Source organism: Cyprinus carpio, chromosome A12 (assembly GCF_018340385.1).
Source record: "Cyprinus carpio isolate SPL01 chromosome A12, ASM1834038v1, whole genome shotgun sequence".
Taxonomy (NCBI): Eukaryota; Metazoa; Chordata; class Actinopteri; order Cypriniformes; family Cyprinidae; genus Cyprinus; species Cyprinus carpio.
This window is the reverse complement of record NC_056583.1, coordinates 14,245,565-14,260,281: the sequence shown is the minus strand read 5'-3', so window position 1 is coordinate 14,260,281 and position 14,717 is coordinate 14,245,565. Positions and strand designations below refer to the sequence as shown.

General features: G+C 34.8%; 1 protein-coding gene across 12 annotated transcripts in view; it reads right to left on the bottom strand.

The window, feature by feature from the left end:
* Positions 1-525: 525 nt before the first annotated feature.
* LOC109099155 (rho GTPase-activating protein 12-like) overlaps positions 526-14,717 on the bottom strand; it is a 44,700-nt gene continuing 30,508 nt past the window's right edge. For 3 of the 12 annotated variants that reach the window (XM_042767713.1, XM_042767714.1, XM_042767725.1), the window contains 17 exons: positions 14,083-14,223; positions 13,915-13,995; positions 13,257-13,382; positions 11,737-11,808; positions 11,229-11,300; positions 10,744-10,805; positions 9,752-9,833; positions 9,236-9,358; positions 7,922-8,023; positions 7,569-7,667; positions 7,370-7,472; positions 7,170-7,283; positions 6,947-7,045; positions 6,763-6,840; positions 5,794-5,928; positions 4,893-4,998; positions 526-2,322 (listed from right to left, as the gene is read on the bottom strand). In XM_042767713.1, the coding sequence (XP_042623647.1) occupies positions 2,148-2,322; positions 4,893-4,998; positions 5,794-5,928; positions 6,763-6,840; positions 6,947-7,045; positions 7,170-7,283; positions 7,370-7,472; positions 7,569-7,667; positions 7,922-8,023; positions 9,236-9,358; positions 9,752-9,833; positions 10,744-10,805; positions 11,229-11,300; positions 11,737-11,808; positions 13,257-13,382; positions 13,915-13,995; positions 14,083-14,223 (1,770 nt within the window). In that variant the 3' untranslated portion in view covers positions 526-2,147. The remainder of the gene's footprint in view (positions 2,323-4,892; positions 4,999-5,793; positions 5,929-6,762; positions 6,841-6,946; positions 7,046-7,169; positions 7,284-7,369; positions 7,473-7,568; positions 7,668-7,921; positions 8,024-9,235; positions 9,359-9,751; positions 9,834-10,743; positions 10,806-11,228; positions 11,301-11,736; positions 11,809-13,256; positions 13,383-13,914; positions 13,996-14,082; positions 14,224-14,717) is intronic. The other 9 variants (XM_042767715.1, XM_042767718.1, XM_042767721.1 and 6 more) reach the window with 6 other exon arrangements.

Genomic DNA, 14,717 nt, shown 5'->3' with positions numbered 1-14,717 from the left:
CCTCTGCCCCGCAGACACGCAGCAGCATATGGTGTGCAATTCAGACACCTCTGGGGCCCTGGCTGAAGCAGCGTGTGGTCAGAGCTATGAATTATGGATATGAGCTAATTGTTTTCTCATTTGGAAAGTCTTGCTCGTTTTAGGTTGTATAGCTCCTGGTTTGAAGTAGGAGTTTGATTTGATCTCCACCCAGTCACTATTCTGTAATTTTCCAGATTCCAGATTCCTGTCTAGAAAAACAAAGTGGGCTATATAAAGCTAACCTAAAACCATAAAAATTAATATTTTGCTATTTTGTGATTTAAATCAAACTACACTGTTTTACTGAAGCTACTGAAAATGTTTAAAAATACAGAAAAGTGCTGCACAATCTGCTCAAATAAACAAGATTTTTTTTTTTTTTAATTGAAATCATTGTATTAAAAGGAAGGAAATGTTCCCCGCATCATTCCATATTATCAGCTCCTGCAATATTGAGATGAATGGCGACACACGAATAATAAAAATAAACACTAGACTAATAACTCAGGTATTATCACTTTAATATTATCCATGAGTTTTGTCTTTTTAATTAGGATTAGACGTCAATTTCAGAAACAGCAGTTAGTCTGAAAATTACATTCAAAATGTGCAGTTCACAAATCTGTGATGACATCACCCATCTAATACTCATTTCCTTCATCCGTACATCAACAAAATTAGATCTTTTCACTTGTTATTGACACACAACTTCATCACACTTCATTATTATTATTTTTTTTTGTACAACAGGTTCAAGTTCTTGTTGAAGTAATCTGTACATATGTTTCTTGAATTTTGTTAAAAACGAGACAGAGAAGGCGTTTACCATGTGTACCTTCAGTTAACACTAACTGCAGTACTACTTCCAGTACCATCCTGTCAATTTGTTATCAAGCTCCTTTCCATCGAGGGCCAGAGCAGGAAACAGGAGATGAATATTCTATATTGATCTGAAACCGTGTAAGGCCTAAATGCCGATCTAAGCATCTCACCTTTCTTTTTCCAGTAAGCCTCGAGAGATACACGGGTGAGAGGCGAGACCTCTGACTGTTCTTGAGAGCTCTTGCTTTTAAACAACACAACACATTGGCTTCACATCTGGAAAACAATCTGGTTCTCTGCATACTGTTACACAATTCAGCACAACACAGTCCATTTATTTCAAGGAAACAACACAGGTTTGACCTCAAACACGGGAAAGTCCTGATATTTCATTAAAGGGAGGGTCTTCTCGTTAAAAGGAAGTTTCACTATTGAATGACACAACTGTGTGATGAGCGTGTCTGTTATCCAGTAGCATGAAGTCCTAAAGGAAAAGGCGCACAGCCTTTCCAATAAACTTTTTGGGAGGTGTGGATGGAGGGCAAACATGGGTGGATATGGAAAAAAAAAAATCCAATTTGAAACAGGATTTCTGTCCTAATACTGACTATTAATCATCGTCCAATTAAATCGACCCCATTATCCACAGGTCAGTAGTCATCGTCAAATAATACTGTCTCCTAATACAGTGCACTTTCAGCTTATTCCACAGGAAAAAATGAAGAAAACAAAAACTCTGAGCCCTCGAGAGCCCAGATACAAGTCAGTTACGTGTCTGAATAAATCAAACCGCAAAATCAGTTTCACTTTTAAACACTTCACTGCAAAGAACTCAATCTGGTGAGACTTGAAAGTGTCCGCTCAGTCAGTTTTCATTCTAGTCATCAATACTGGCCAAGATAAAGTCCATTCCAGTGTCCAACTTAGGAAAATATTCCCATTTCTCAAAAAAAAAAAAAAAAAAAAAAAAAAATATATATAATTGAGACTTATGACCATCCATAATTGTCCAAAAGTCAATCAAGCTTATTCTAAGCCAAGGAATGACGATCCAAAAAAAAAAAAAAAAAAAAGTAAATTCTCAAAACTTCCAAAAATATTAAGTGCATAAAGAACCTTTCTGTATTAATTTTCTTCACTTATATCCAGTCATATGTCACAGTAAATCCTCTCACATTTGTTTATATACACTATTAAGCTTGGTCCACAGCGGTGATGCGTTTTTGTGTGATGGATATGAGATGTTAAACTTCTGGCATTGTGTTCTCTGAACTGATTCTCAGGTGGTGTCACTCAGAGATGTTCTACCTGCCAAAAATGTTCTCATACTCTAGAAGGATTTGTTCTACAATCTGGTTCTGATAGACCATATGAACGGCCATATTGCCCGTCTCGATCTCCGGCCGCAGCAGGGTTGGGCCGAAAACGATAGCCACGCTCTGGGTAGTCATCCTGTTCACCTCGCCATGATCTATCACTCTGAAAAAGAGAGAGAGAAGACGTGTGTTGTCTTTCTTTCCTGTAAAACGGTTAAAAATGTAACCGTCATCAACAGCAGAGCTCATTTTCTGCAAATCAGGAAATCATGAAAGGTGAGTTTGTGGCAGGTAAATGCATTTTCTTTTCTTAACCACATGCAAACCAATCTACTCTACATTAAAATGCCAAATCTGCTCAACACCAGCGATTTTGAATTAGGAAAAATGTTTGGGTATTGTGCTTAAATTACACAGATACAGATGCCTTTTCCCCGCAACAGCAAAATGTCAGACCATCATTTTTCTGGAATGCTATGCCTCCGTCCTTCCATTTTGAGTTACAGTAGAACCACAGCCATTTAAATGCAAATGGACGCAAAGGCAAATGTCACTGTGCGTGTTTGATAAAGCAATTATGATTGAGACTCAATAGAGGTCTGGAATTATGTTCAGAATTACACAGTAAGGCAGAGTCTCATACAACAACATTCTTAAAACTATACAAAAAATACGTAGAGTGAAAATAGAGTTTTCTTTGTTTATTTCCCACTTTAATTTACCTTCGAGTTGATTTAAAGAAGCCAGAAGTAAGAATGCTGATGGTGTTAAGGTGATGTCCCTAAAAACACATCTGAATTTGTCTTAAAATCATGTACAGTACATGCAAAGGCCCGTCTATATATAGTGTTTTCATTTCAGATTCAACAAATATTATAGCAAATCTCTAAGAGAGGAACCAATGGACACTTTGACCAGTGCCCTTCATGAGGCTGAGAGCAAAATTACGGTAGAAACAAACAGACCTCACCAGACTGAACAAAACAACTCCCTAAAGAAAGCCCATGTGATTAAAGATTCATGTTACTCTCACCTGCCACTGAGGAAGCAGCTTTATAGCTCATGATTATTTTAAGGTTTGGAATGGATGTGATAACTGAGGTACTGTTAACAATTTATGGTTATAAAAAGTTGGTTCAGGAAGGACACGTTAAATTGATCAATAGTGACAGTTAATACATTTATAATATTGATTTCTATTTTAATTCATTTTTAATTTTATTTTTAAACTTTCTATTCATCAGAAAACTAAAACCTGAACAAAAATATTAAGCAGAAATGTTTCTTGACCACCAAACGAGCATATTAAAATGATTTCTGAAAGGTCATGTGACACTGAAGACTGGTGTAATGACTGCTAAAAATTCAGCTTTGCATTACAGGAATAAATTACATATTAATATAAATTAAATGAGTAAACAGTGATTTTAATTTGTAATAATATTTCACAATATTACTGTTCTTACTGTATTTTTGATCAAACAAAACCAGCCTTGGAGAGCATAAGAGGCTTCTTTAAAAAAAAAAAAAAACTTTTGAATGGTAATGTAATTACGTATAGAGGTTGTTTTTTTTTAGCTATTTTTTGTAGACATAAATAATAATTGCTCAGATATTACAAAACAACTGATCGACTGATATTGTTCAAACAATCAAAACAAAATAAAAAAAGTTTTGTTGTGCTTTTTTTTTTTTTTTTTTTAATTCGGTACCAGCCAGTACTGGATATTTAATTGTGCATGCTCATATGCTTATATATTTTAAAATTTAGATTACATTTGCCATAATCTAAAACACACTTATAAAGTTACTCTTTAAAAACATAAATAACTGAATAAAACTGTTAAATGTAACTTTTAGCAAATCTCAAAATGATTATCTATTTTTCATAATGTTAATTATAATGTTGTGATGCCTAAATTAACTATAAAGGTACTTTTTAGTGTTTTATTTATTTATTTTTATTTTTATTCAGGCAAAATAGTATATACATTTAGTATTGGCCAAATTTTTTATATCAGAGCAATCCTAGTAACAACAAAGTAAGTGGTGATTTTAAATGTCAATCAGTCTCTTCCTGTCTAAATGGGCATGTCTATCCCAGAAAGAGCTGCAAAGAGGATACCACTTCATGCTGATCAACACTACACAAGATCTACTAAAAGAGTCTGGAGCATCAGCAACATACAGTTGCGTTCTCCACATCTGCTGTTTCCTGTGAAGCTCACAGTCTGTTTACACAGGCTGTTAACTAACTGGATTACATTCCTACTGCATCACAATCACAGACAGCAGGCCCTTCATGATCTCTCTCTGTCAGTCTTCTGCTCTTAATACTCTCTGTGGCTCGTGCATCACACCCCAGTGCCAATGGCAATGCATCAGTAGGATGTGGTGTACACCCTCCTTTCAGACTCTTCCTGTCCCTCTCTCCTGCTCCACATGTCTCTCTCTCTCTCTCATAATGATGTAGTTGGCTAGTCTCCAGGTCTGTCCCAGTAATGGATACATTGAGATAACTGGATAGAGGCTTGCTGTGCAAAGCACCGACCACACCCTCCTCACCTCTAACAATCACACACACCAGCATGGCCCTAAATCAATAATGAATGATGATGGTTTGGAAAGGAAGGCATTTCAACTCAAAATGACAAATCCATCCTTGCAATAAATGGCCTGTGAGTAATATATACTGAAGTTCCATTTAAAACAACGATAGGAGCAATGCCTTACCTTTTCAGGTGTTTGAATAACACTTTCATTGTTTCCTGATTGGGTTTTGGCAACTGTTTGATCAAGTCTTTTATGGATTGGACTCGCTGCTTGTAATCCGAGTGTTCTGAAAAGTAAGCAAAATTTAAAAAGCAGGATTAGGATACGGCTGAGATGCTACTGATGATCCAAGTCTGGGAACGGCAAGAAAAACTATTCCCAAGCCAAACTGCTCCCTCTTGTGGCTGAAGCTTTATTAGTATTCTGGGAGCATATTTAAATCAAATGTCTATTCTGTACCCTTACCAAAAAGAACATTCAAAGAGCATTTTGTACACTACTGTTCAAAAGTTTCATTAAAAATTGACTTTCATATTATTATAATCAATTTCCATTTGAAAAAAAAATGCTGTTGCTTTTAACTTTTCATCAAAACCCTGGAAAAAAAAGTATAAAGGTTTCCACAAAAATGCTGAAAATGTAGCTTTGCCATCCCGTCACAGGAAACATGTTTTTTTCAAATGTATTAAAATAATATTAAAATACAGCTGTCTTAAATTGCAATAATACATCAAAATATTACTGTTTTAGAACAGTAGTGGTGTACATAAGAAAAGCAAGAACGTCTGAACATTTGTACAAAGGAGTTTACATAAGTGTCACAAATTCCTTTGATTAGTGCCCGAGAAATGGTGAAGAATATTTTATACTTCATCTTCATTTTACATCACAGCATTTCTTTGTTTTAAACTTTTAAAAATCCTTGTTTAAAATGGGGGAAAGGAGAATTTGAAGAAATTACTAAGAGTGGAAACATTCAAGAAAAACAAGACATATACGAAACAACATTTCTGAGCCGCTCACACTTTTGCAGCTCACATTAAAGCTGAGATCTAACAAACAGAAAAATGAAAGTACTCACTGATGGCTTCAACAAAGTCATTAAAGGATGCGTAAGTGAACAGAGGCTCTGGAAGCTCCCGAAAAAACATCTTCAGAGCACCTGTAGTCACGTGGATATCCTCCCATTTACTGTCTTCCAGATTCACCTTTTCATCTGCAGACAAATAAACACACCCTTCATATGATGATGGTTCAGAAAGGAAAAACCAAAGCTGCTGACACACATTATCTGTGACTGATATACAATAACTGATAACACTTTCTTTTAAGGTGTCCTTGCTACAGTGTAATTATACATACAAGTACTGAGTAATATTAATTAACTACATGTACTTATTATATGGTAAGGTTAGGATTTGGGTTTGGCTTAGGGTTACTACTATAGCATGTAATTATGCATAATTAATTATTATTATAATAGTAAGTACATGTAATGTTTAGCACAGACACCTTAAAATAAAGTGTTACCCACTAATATTCTACAACCATCTGATTGTTTGAACTTTGTTGTTACCTTCAGGGTAGGAGATGTGCCTGACTGTTATTTCAGTATCATTCATATAGTATCATAGTATTTATGAATATTTTGAATTGGCTTTTATTTTTACATTTTTAGCTTTCAATTTAATTTTAATTTAAGTTTTAGTTTTGTGTGTTATGTGCTTTTGTTATTTACATTTTTTTTTTTATATATACTTCTATATATTTCTTCTTTTATTTTAGTTTTCGTTTTAGTAATTTTAGTACTTATATTTAAACTTATTTTATTTCAGTTAGTTGCCAAGGCAACACGTTTGTAATTTTCATTTAAGCTTTTAAAGCTTAAGTTGTTCCATTTAATTTTATTTCAGCTGTATTTCAATGACTAAAATTATATTTATTTATTTTAAATTAATTTTTCATTTTTATTTAACAGTAACAACACGGGTGTGTGAGAGCCGTATCATTTAAAAAAAACTACATTCAGAACTAAGTAGTTCTTCCCTACCGTGATTGACCGCAAAGCGCAGTTTCTGTATGACAGCCAGGTTTCCACTGACTCTGTACAAGCCATCAACATTCAAGCCTGAGAAAAAGATACAGAGAAATGAGACAGGAAGTGAATGTAGTCCTAGAATGACACCTCAAAAAATGTATTAGCAATCCAACTGATGAAACAAACAGATAAATACCTGTATTCTCCACATGCTCAATGCACATCTTGACAAAATGAGGTACGGAAGTGCCTTCTCTCTGACACAGGGCAGTCAAACTGCAGCCAAACACCTGATCTGAAAACAGACAGACGGGTTACCAGAGGTGTCTTCTAACAGAACTGCTTCCTCTATGTAGATCATTCATTAAAGTCCAAAATAAAAGCCCTTAAGCTATATGTGCTTATACTGTAACAGTGACCTTTTATGTAGCCCTTATCCCTGACAGCCTGCAAGGTGGGTCTCCGTGTGAGGAACTTCTTCAGTTTGACTCTGGTCTTCTTCTGCTCAGATGAATCCAAACTGGAGTTCTTTACTAGTGCACAAACACCCAGATGTGTGTCACGACTCATCAAACCCTACGTCGTCGTGATTTCTTTTACAAATGTATGTCTTCTGTACCTCTTGTTTTCTTGGAGTCTCGGGGGTCTTTCTCTTTGTCGTGTTTCTCAGTTCCAGGAGACTCAGGCATGTCCTCCTCGATGGCCTCATCAGACTCCCAAGCCTACAACACATGCGTTATCATTACAATGTACCTTCAAACATCTGTGTATGTTGTTTATGTCATCATTTTGTGCTGTGCTGTATGTATTTCACTCACATGTGTGTTGATGGTCTCAGAAAGCGCTCTGAACCAGTCATTAATAACACTGTCAATTTCAGACTGGATCAGCAGCTCGGTGCCCACTCGTGTCTTCAGCTGCATGTTTTATAAAAGAAACAAGCCAGTAATGGCTGTGTGATACAGTAATTTTGCCACAGTTAAGAGTTCTAGGCACTGCAATTCACATCTGTACCAGTAACTAACAGTCTCTCCTGGCTTACTGCTTTATTATCATCTACTAATTCACCAGGAAATTGTTCTGTAATTATTGTAAATGAACCAGAATTGTTAAAACATTAACAATGTTGAAGATTTTAAGAAAGACTAAAGTAAAATCAGCTGACTCTTACCTCAATGACATGTTTCTTGCTGGACTTTTCTTTGGATGCCCACTCGACCGAACCTCCTCGCAGGTCAACTGTGAATTCTGGTTTGGACTGGTTGCCTCCAAATTGAAAAACAAGGTGAATTGAACAACTCAGTTTAAATCCTGTCACTCTCCGAGCAAATCATCAGGAGTTATTTAGGATTCTCTTTAGTCCAGTGCTGTTAAACACGAGCTATAGTGATGTTCCTGGGTCAAAAGCATTTTACGTGTGAATTAGTTCTGGGTGCCAAATGTACAATAATAGGTTAGACTTGCATATTAAATGCACACACAACACTGTTTTATAATTTATTATGGCCTAGGTTTGCAAAGAGCATTCCCACATTTTGCTTTGCACAATGCTAAGCCCCATATTGAATGTTGTGTTAATACGGATGTTTACACATTCAAATAGCATAAAATGAATTAGTTGGAATATGCAGATATGCATACCAGCAAACATAAGGTTCTTAGTGCATGCATTTTCATTTACTAACTCTGGTTATTTGACATTGTAAAAGTTTTAAATTCACTATCTCTCTTGGAGGAACTTCAAGCACATAGCAGGGGGAGCGATAAATGTGGCGCGCAGGCAGAAAGTAGGACATGCACAAATAAAATGGGAGAAAGCTGCCCTGCTCAGCTGATCTCAAAACAGATCTGCATCATATAACCTTATTATTCATTTATAATTATTTAAAGGTGCTGTATGTAGGATTGACACCGAGTGGTTGAACTAGGTATTGCAGTCCAAATTCAAAATATCAGAGAGGGGTTTTTTTTCCACATGGCCCCTCCTCCTCAGACTTGAGCACATGCAGGTTGCCAGATTAATGTCACAAACAGGAATGAGGGCACTTGACGATGAATGAAATGAAATACGCTGTGTTTTCCGCCAACTGACAACCAGGGTGCCCAGATACAATTGGGTAAACTGGCAGTGGGCGGGTTTCAAAAACCAAAACAAAGATTGATATTCCGGCCCGGAACCCACATTTTCAAAGGAGAATAACTGACTGTAGCATTGTTTTTTAGTTAAACAAGTATGTTAACTTACCATGTTTCTTAAATATCTGCAAACATATTATGGTATTTTTATGCTTTAGTAGAGTCAAAATCTTACATACAGCACCTTTAAATAATTAAATTGTATTACATACTATTCATTTCTAAAATGTAGCCTATTTAAAACCATCTAATGAAGTTTATCAAATCACAAATCTGTTAATCCAGGCAAAACTGTTCCTTGATCAGCATCAAGGGCACATTCACTCTGTCCAGAGAAGCTGACACATACAGAGGAAGCTCGGCTGCGTCTACAGTTTGTATAGGGCACTGCCGGCCGGGGCTTAATCGAACGCTTCCAGTTACTTAGCAATGAAAGGAGGAGTTCAGGAAAGGAACCATTGCGGCAGTACGACTTTGAAGAGACAGGGAAGTGATGGAAGAAAGGAAAAGAACAGAAAAGAGAGTGATGACGCATGAAAACACACTCACAACACACATGGGAGATATAAATGAAGGAGAGAGGTACAAATCAGCAAGAGAGCTAATATTAATAGTGATTTTACATAATAGCACGTAGGCCTCTTTTTGTTTACGCTTGTTGCCGAGCACTGAATGTGGATGCAGTTTGCATGATATACTCCTGCATAAATGCAGGCAAATTTGAGGTAGACTATGGGGAATCCTGCCAGTATTCAAAGCATGTCAATTGAAATAACGCTGTCTAACAAGGTCAAGAATTACCAAGAGAATAATTCCACATTTGTCCCAGATGAACAGGCTATTGTAACCCGGCATGAATACATACCCAGCTGGTGCCACTGCCCTGACCCTTTGCAAAAAGTAAAGAGGATCCCTGCAGGACAGTCCAGGTGGAGGCCCAATTCTTCCTGCAGGACAATAAAAACAATAGATGATCTGTGCCACTATTCTAAAAATCAAATGAGAACCTAGAAAAGGGAATAAAAAGTTTTTTTGCTTTTTTTAATGGCGCATGCTTACATTTTTCATTGCAGCACAATACATTAATTCTTTGTAGCATGAACAAATGTTAGAGACCACACAATTTCTTTTAAGAATATATAGGTTACACTTTTAGTTACCTAACTATTAACTACAACTTTTGCCTCAAACTCTTAATTTGCTCCATATTAATAATTAATAAGGTAGTAGTTAAGTTTAGACATGGGGTAGGATTAAAGGGATACTCCACCCCAAAATGAAAATTTTGTGATTAATCACCATGTCGTGCCAAACCCGTAAAAGCTTTGTTCGTCTTCGGAACACAATTTAAGATATTTTGGATGAAAACCGGGAGGCCTGTGACTGTCCCATAGACTGCCAAGTAAGTTACACTGTCAAGGTCCATAAAAGGTATGAAAGTCGTTGTCAGACAGCCTCAAGCCTCCAGGTTTTCATCCAAAATATCTTAAATTGTGTTCCGAAGACGAACAAAGCTTTTACGGGTTTGGAACGACATGGGGGTCATCTCATTAATCATCTCAGTGATTAATGACAAAATTTTCATTTTAGGGTGGAGTATCCCTTTAAGGGATCTAAAACATGGTCATGCAGAATAAGGCATTAATATATGCTTTATAAGTACTAATAATCAGCCAATATGCTAATAATATGCATGCTCATAAGCAACTAGTTAATAGTTAGAATTGGTCCCTGAATTGGTACTACTAATATATACTGCATAAATATTATTATGATTTTAATAAAATATCATTAGTTTATTTATTTCCCCACACCTATTAAAAAATAAAAGGCAATATTCAGTGATGCAGTTTTTACCTGACTTTCTTGCCATGTTCAGTAATCTTGGTGACATTGAGAACACCACACTTTTCTGAGGGCTACAGAGAGCAGAAAAATTAGCTTAGTAAATGAAAATTAAAAGTAAAAAATATATCACAAATAAAGGAAAAATAAGTAAGTAAAATAATAATAGATATTAATATATTAATAAATATTATTATAACAAGTATATATATATATATATATATATATATATATAATAAATATTATTATAACAAGTATATATATATATATATATATATATATATATATATATATATATATATATATATATATATATATATATATATATATATATATATATATATATATAGTATAAATTATAAATTATTATTTGCAGAAATTTAAATTTGGAAATTGTATCGCACATTCTGATGACAACATGCATTTAGAAGAGAACTGAATGTTAATACACTGAAAAAAGCATGCATAAAATCACATGGGTTAGTGTGTATACTAACGGCAGAGGGATGTTTTGGTGAAGAGGGGCATGAGTCTGATTCAGGAGAGTAGTGTTTGGCAATTACAGACTCCTGCAAGTCATAAAGCAAAAAAAGAGCGGTGTTAAACATTCAGAACAGAGCGTGTTAAAGGATGAATACAAAAAAGAAGTTAGACCCATTCTGAAGGCAGTTAAGAATTTTCTAAGAGAAAGAGGCTGATATATCAGTGTTTATATGGTCAGAATCACTGTTATCTCTAGTCTTGCCATTAATGATTTGTAAGGACATGGACAAGATTTTGTTGACATGTCAGTAATAAAACGAGTTAATGAGGAGTTAGTAAAAAGGCAGCAGACACAAGCATCTCACACCCAGATACATCATGTATCAATGATAAAGTGCACATTTTGAGCAGGTTTTGATTAACTCAGAGCTGACTTGTTTCCTTGATTCGCTTGAAAACAATTTCAATTTGTGAAGTGAAGAAATCACATCTGATTGGTTACAGCATAATGAGGCGACTAACTTCTCTGTACAGTGATAGGCCGAAGCCCCTGGGGAGGCGGCTCACGCTGAACCATCTGCTTTTGAATGGCAGCTGGAATGAAAACCATTGTGCGACACAAGAGCAACATAATATCAGGCTTGTTTCATTTAGCATCTTTACAGAACCAGCATAACTAAATAAAAATACAAACCACATGCACTCTCACAAACACAGTTAGTAGTATGTATGAACATGAATAAAATACACAAGATTAAGGCCTGTTAAAAGCCTTGTGCTCTCCTGGAGGAAAGATATCTGATCTGTGTTAATCTTCACTGGCTTCTGGGTGAAGGAAAAAATGACTAATTGAAAAAAAATGACCTAAATTGATTTTAGGCTATGCTGGTCAATAATAACAATAAACACCAAAAAAGGCATAACCAAAGAAAATAAACATAAAAGCAGCTCATTATGTGTTGGTCTAACTAATAACTAATGTTTCCTAAGCACCAAATCTGCATATTAAAATGATTTCTGAAAATTATATAACATGATAAAATGTATTAACACTTGTTATTGCAATTTGACCCATAACAACAAAATGATTGCCAGAAATAATGGTTAACCTAAGATATTTTTTATTTTTTTGTAACAATCTCTCATTCATGCCTGCAAAGTTTTACACTCTGCGATGTTGTGGAATGTGCGCATGCAAAATATTTGTTACAATTATGTTTGCGGGTCAATTTGACCAGCAATTTCATGGTTAATGGCAACTGCAAAAAAAAAAAAAAAAAAATTATATCAGGTTCTCAACTACCCTTGTAGGGTATATATATATATATATATATATATATATATATATATATGCTTTATCCAAAGCAACTTACAGTCCATTTAGGCTAACATATATTATGCATTTGGCAGACACGTTTATCTGAAGAAATGTACACTACATTGAAGGTGTACATTTTTACCAGTTTTTCATATTTCACTGGGAATCAAACACATAATCTTGCCATTGCCAAATAGTACCATGCTCTACTGCTTGAGCTTCACAAAAACACACCAAAATAAATAAATAAAATATACACATTTAAAAAGAAAAGAAAAATGTTACATTTAAAATTAAAAATAGTAACAATACTGTTTTTTCTTATATTTATATTTTTGAAAAATAAAAAAATACAGTTTAAAAATCGTACGTTCTTATGTTTATTATTTGTTAAACATTTACTGTTTTTACTTTATTTTTAATTTTTTAATTGTGTGATTTTTGGTGAACTGTACTGAATCCAATTAAGATAACTCAATTTGAATTGCAACATAAAAATTACAAAATAATACAAGAGCTAGAAGAGAAAATAGATTTTACTATATTTTGATCAACTAAATCAAGCCTTGATGAGCATAAGAGACTTCTTTTCAATCTGTGCCAACCCCAAACTTTTGAATGGTAAGTTTATATATATTACACAAAAGAGAGCTGTACTGTGTAGACCATGTTTAATTGGGTTAAAGAGTAATATTTGTTTGTCTTTAACGACATAGGCATGCACCTTCTCACTGATGTCCAGCACATAGGTGCTGTGTCTCCACTTGGTCAGCACAATGGGCTCCTGCTGCTTCCTTTCCAAACTGTGACTCTTAGGAGCTTCTCCAGAGATTGGAGGAGAGAGATTATACTGAGAACAAACAGGAAGGAAAAGAGAGGGAGAAAGTGATTTGGTTGAATTGGTTTAAAACCAATTAGTGATGAGAGAAACACAAAATATAGTGGGCAAGCAAATAGAAAATCACCACAAAAATAATATTCAGAAGATAATTTATACATAATTGGACAGGAAAATGTTTAAAGGAAAAATAAAGGTTGGTTAAATAACCCAGTTAACAGAAAAGTAAAGAGAACAGTCATTGAGGTACCTCTCCCCTCCTCTGAACATAAGCCCACCCAGACCCCCAGAGTACAACATGTGTGTATCTGTTAGATGGAACGAGGGGGTGTGTAATAAAGGAGAAGCATGTGGTCAGATAAACAGTGTCCAGCAGAGACTGGGCCACTAGAGACACTGATCTCAACTAACTAGATTAGAGAATCAGGGTTACTTTTAGATTTACCCAGTAAACCTCCTACTGCAAAAGCAGTCAAGGATCACACATGATCTAAAGACAGAAGAAAGGCTTTCTAACTATACCTGTGGAAAATGTTTAACTTACTTTTGGTAACTCCCACTCTGAGCGGGATCCATCAGCGCTGTAGTAATACGGCCGCCCTTGTTCGTCCACATGCTTGATCCACTGTCAAACAAAGAGAAAACATTTCTTACACTGTGTCTCCTCCGTAAGAAAATGAGATTTCTGTATGTAAGCAGCTCTTTCCAGCACCTTCTCATTGGTGTGTTCAGACACATAGAGTGTGTGGCCATGTTCATCCAGTTCCTCAGACCAGCCTCTAGGGGGCGATCCGTACTGACTGTCTGACTGACTGGAGTGTGTGCTGGGACAGTTCTCCTCAGAAGACAAATGCTGAACAAAACAGTGAGAAGACAATGAGAAAAAAAAACAATGGCAGAAAGAAAGAGAATCATTTAAAAAAAAAAAAATGCAGCTTCAACAGTATGGCATGGCACTAACAACACTAAAGTAAGTCGCTTTGGATAAAAACAACAAAATGTGAATGTTATTTCTTTTTATATATTATTATATTTAAAATGATTATACTTATTTTTATATATTATTATTAAAGAAATAAATATATTTTTTATACAAACCAAGTAATAAACAATATGTTATTATTTAAAGATAACACATTTTAATAAACATTATTATTATTGTTATTAATGTAATATTTTTACATATAATAATTATTATCATATTTGTGTAAAAATATTATTTCTATTATTGGTAAAAAAAAAACAATATATTATTATTATATTTTTAAATATGAATTCCCATTTTATTATTAATATTATTTTCATTATTTTTGTTATTAATTTATTATTTTTAAATAAACATTGATA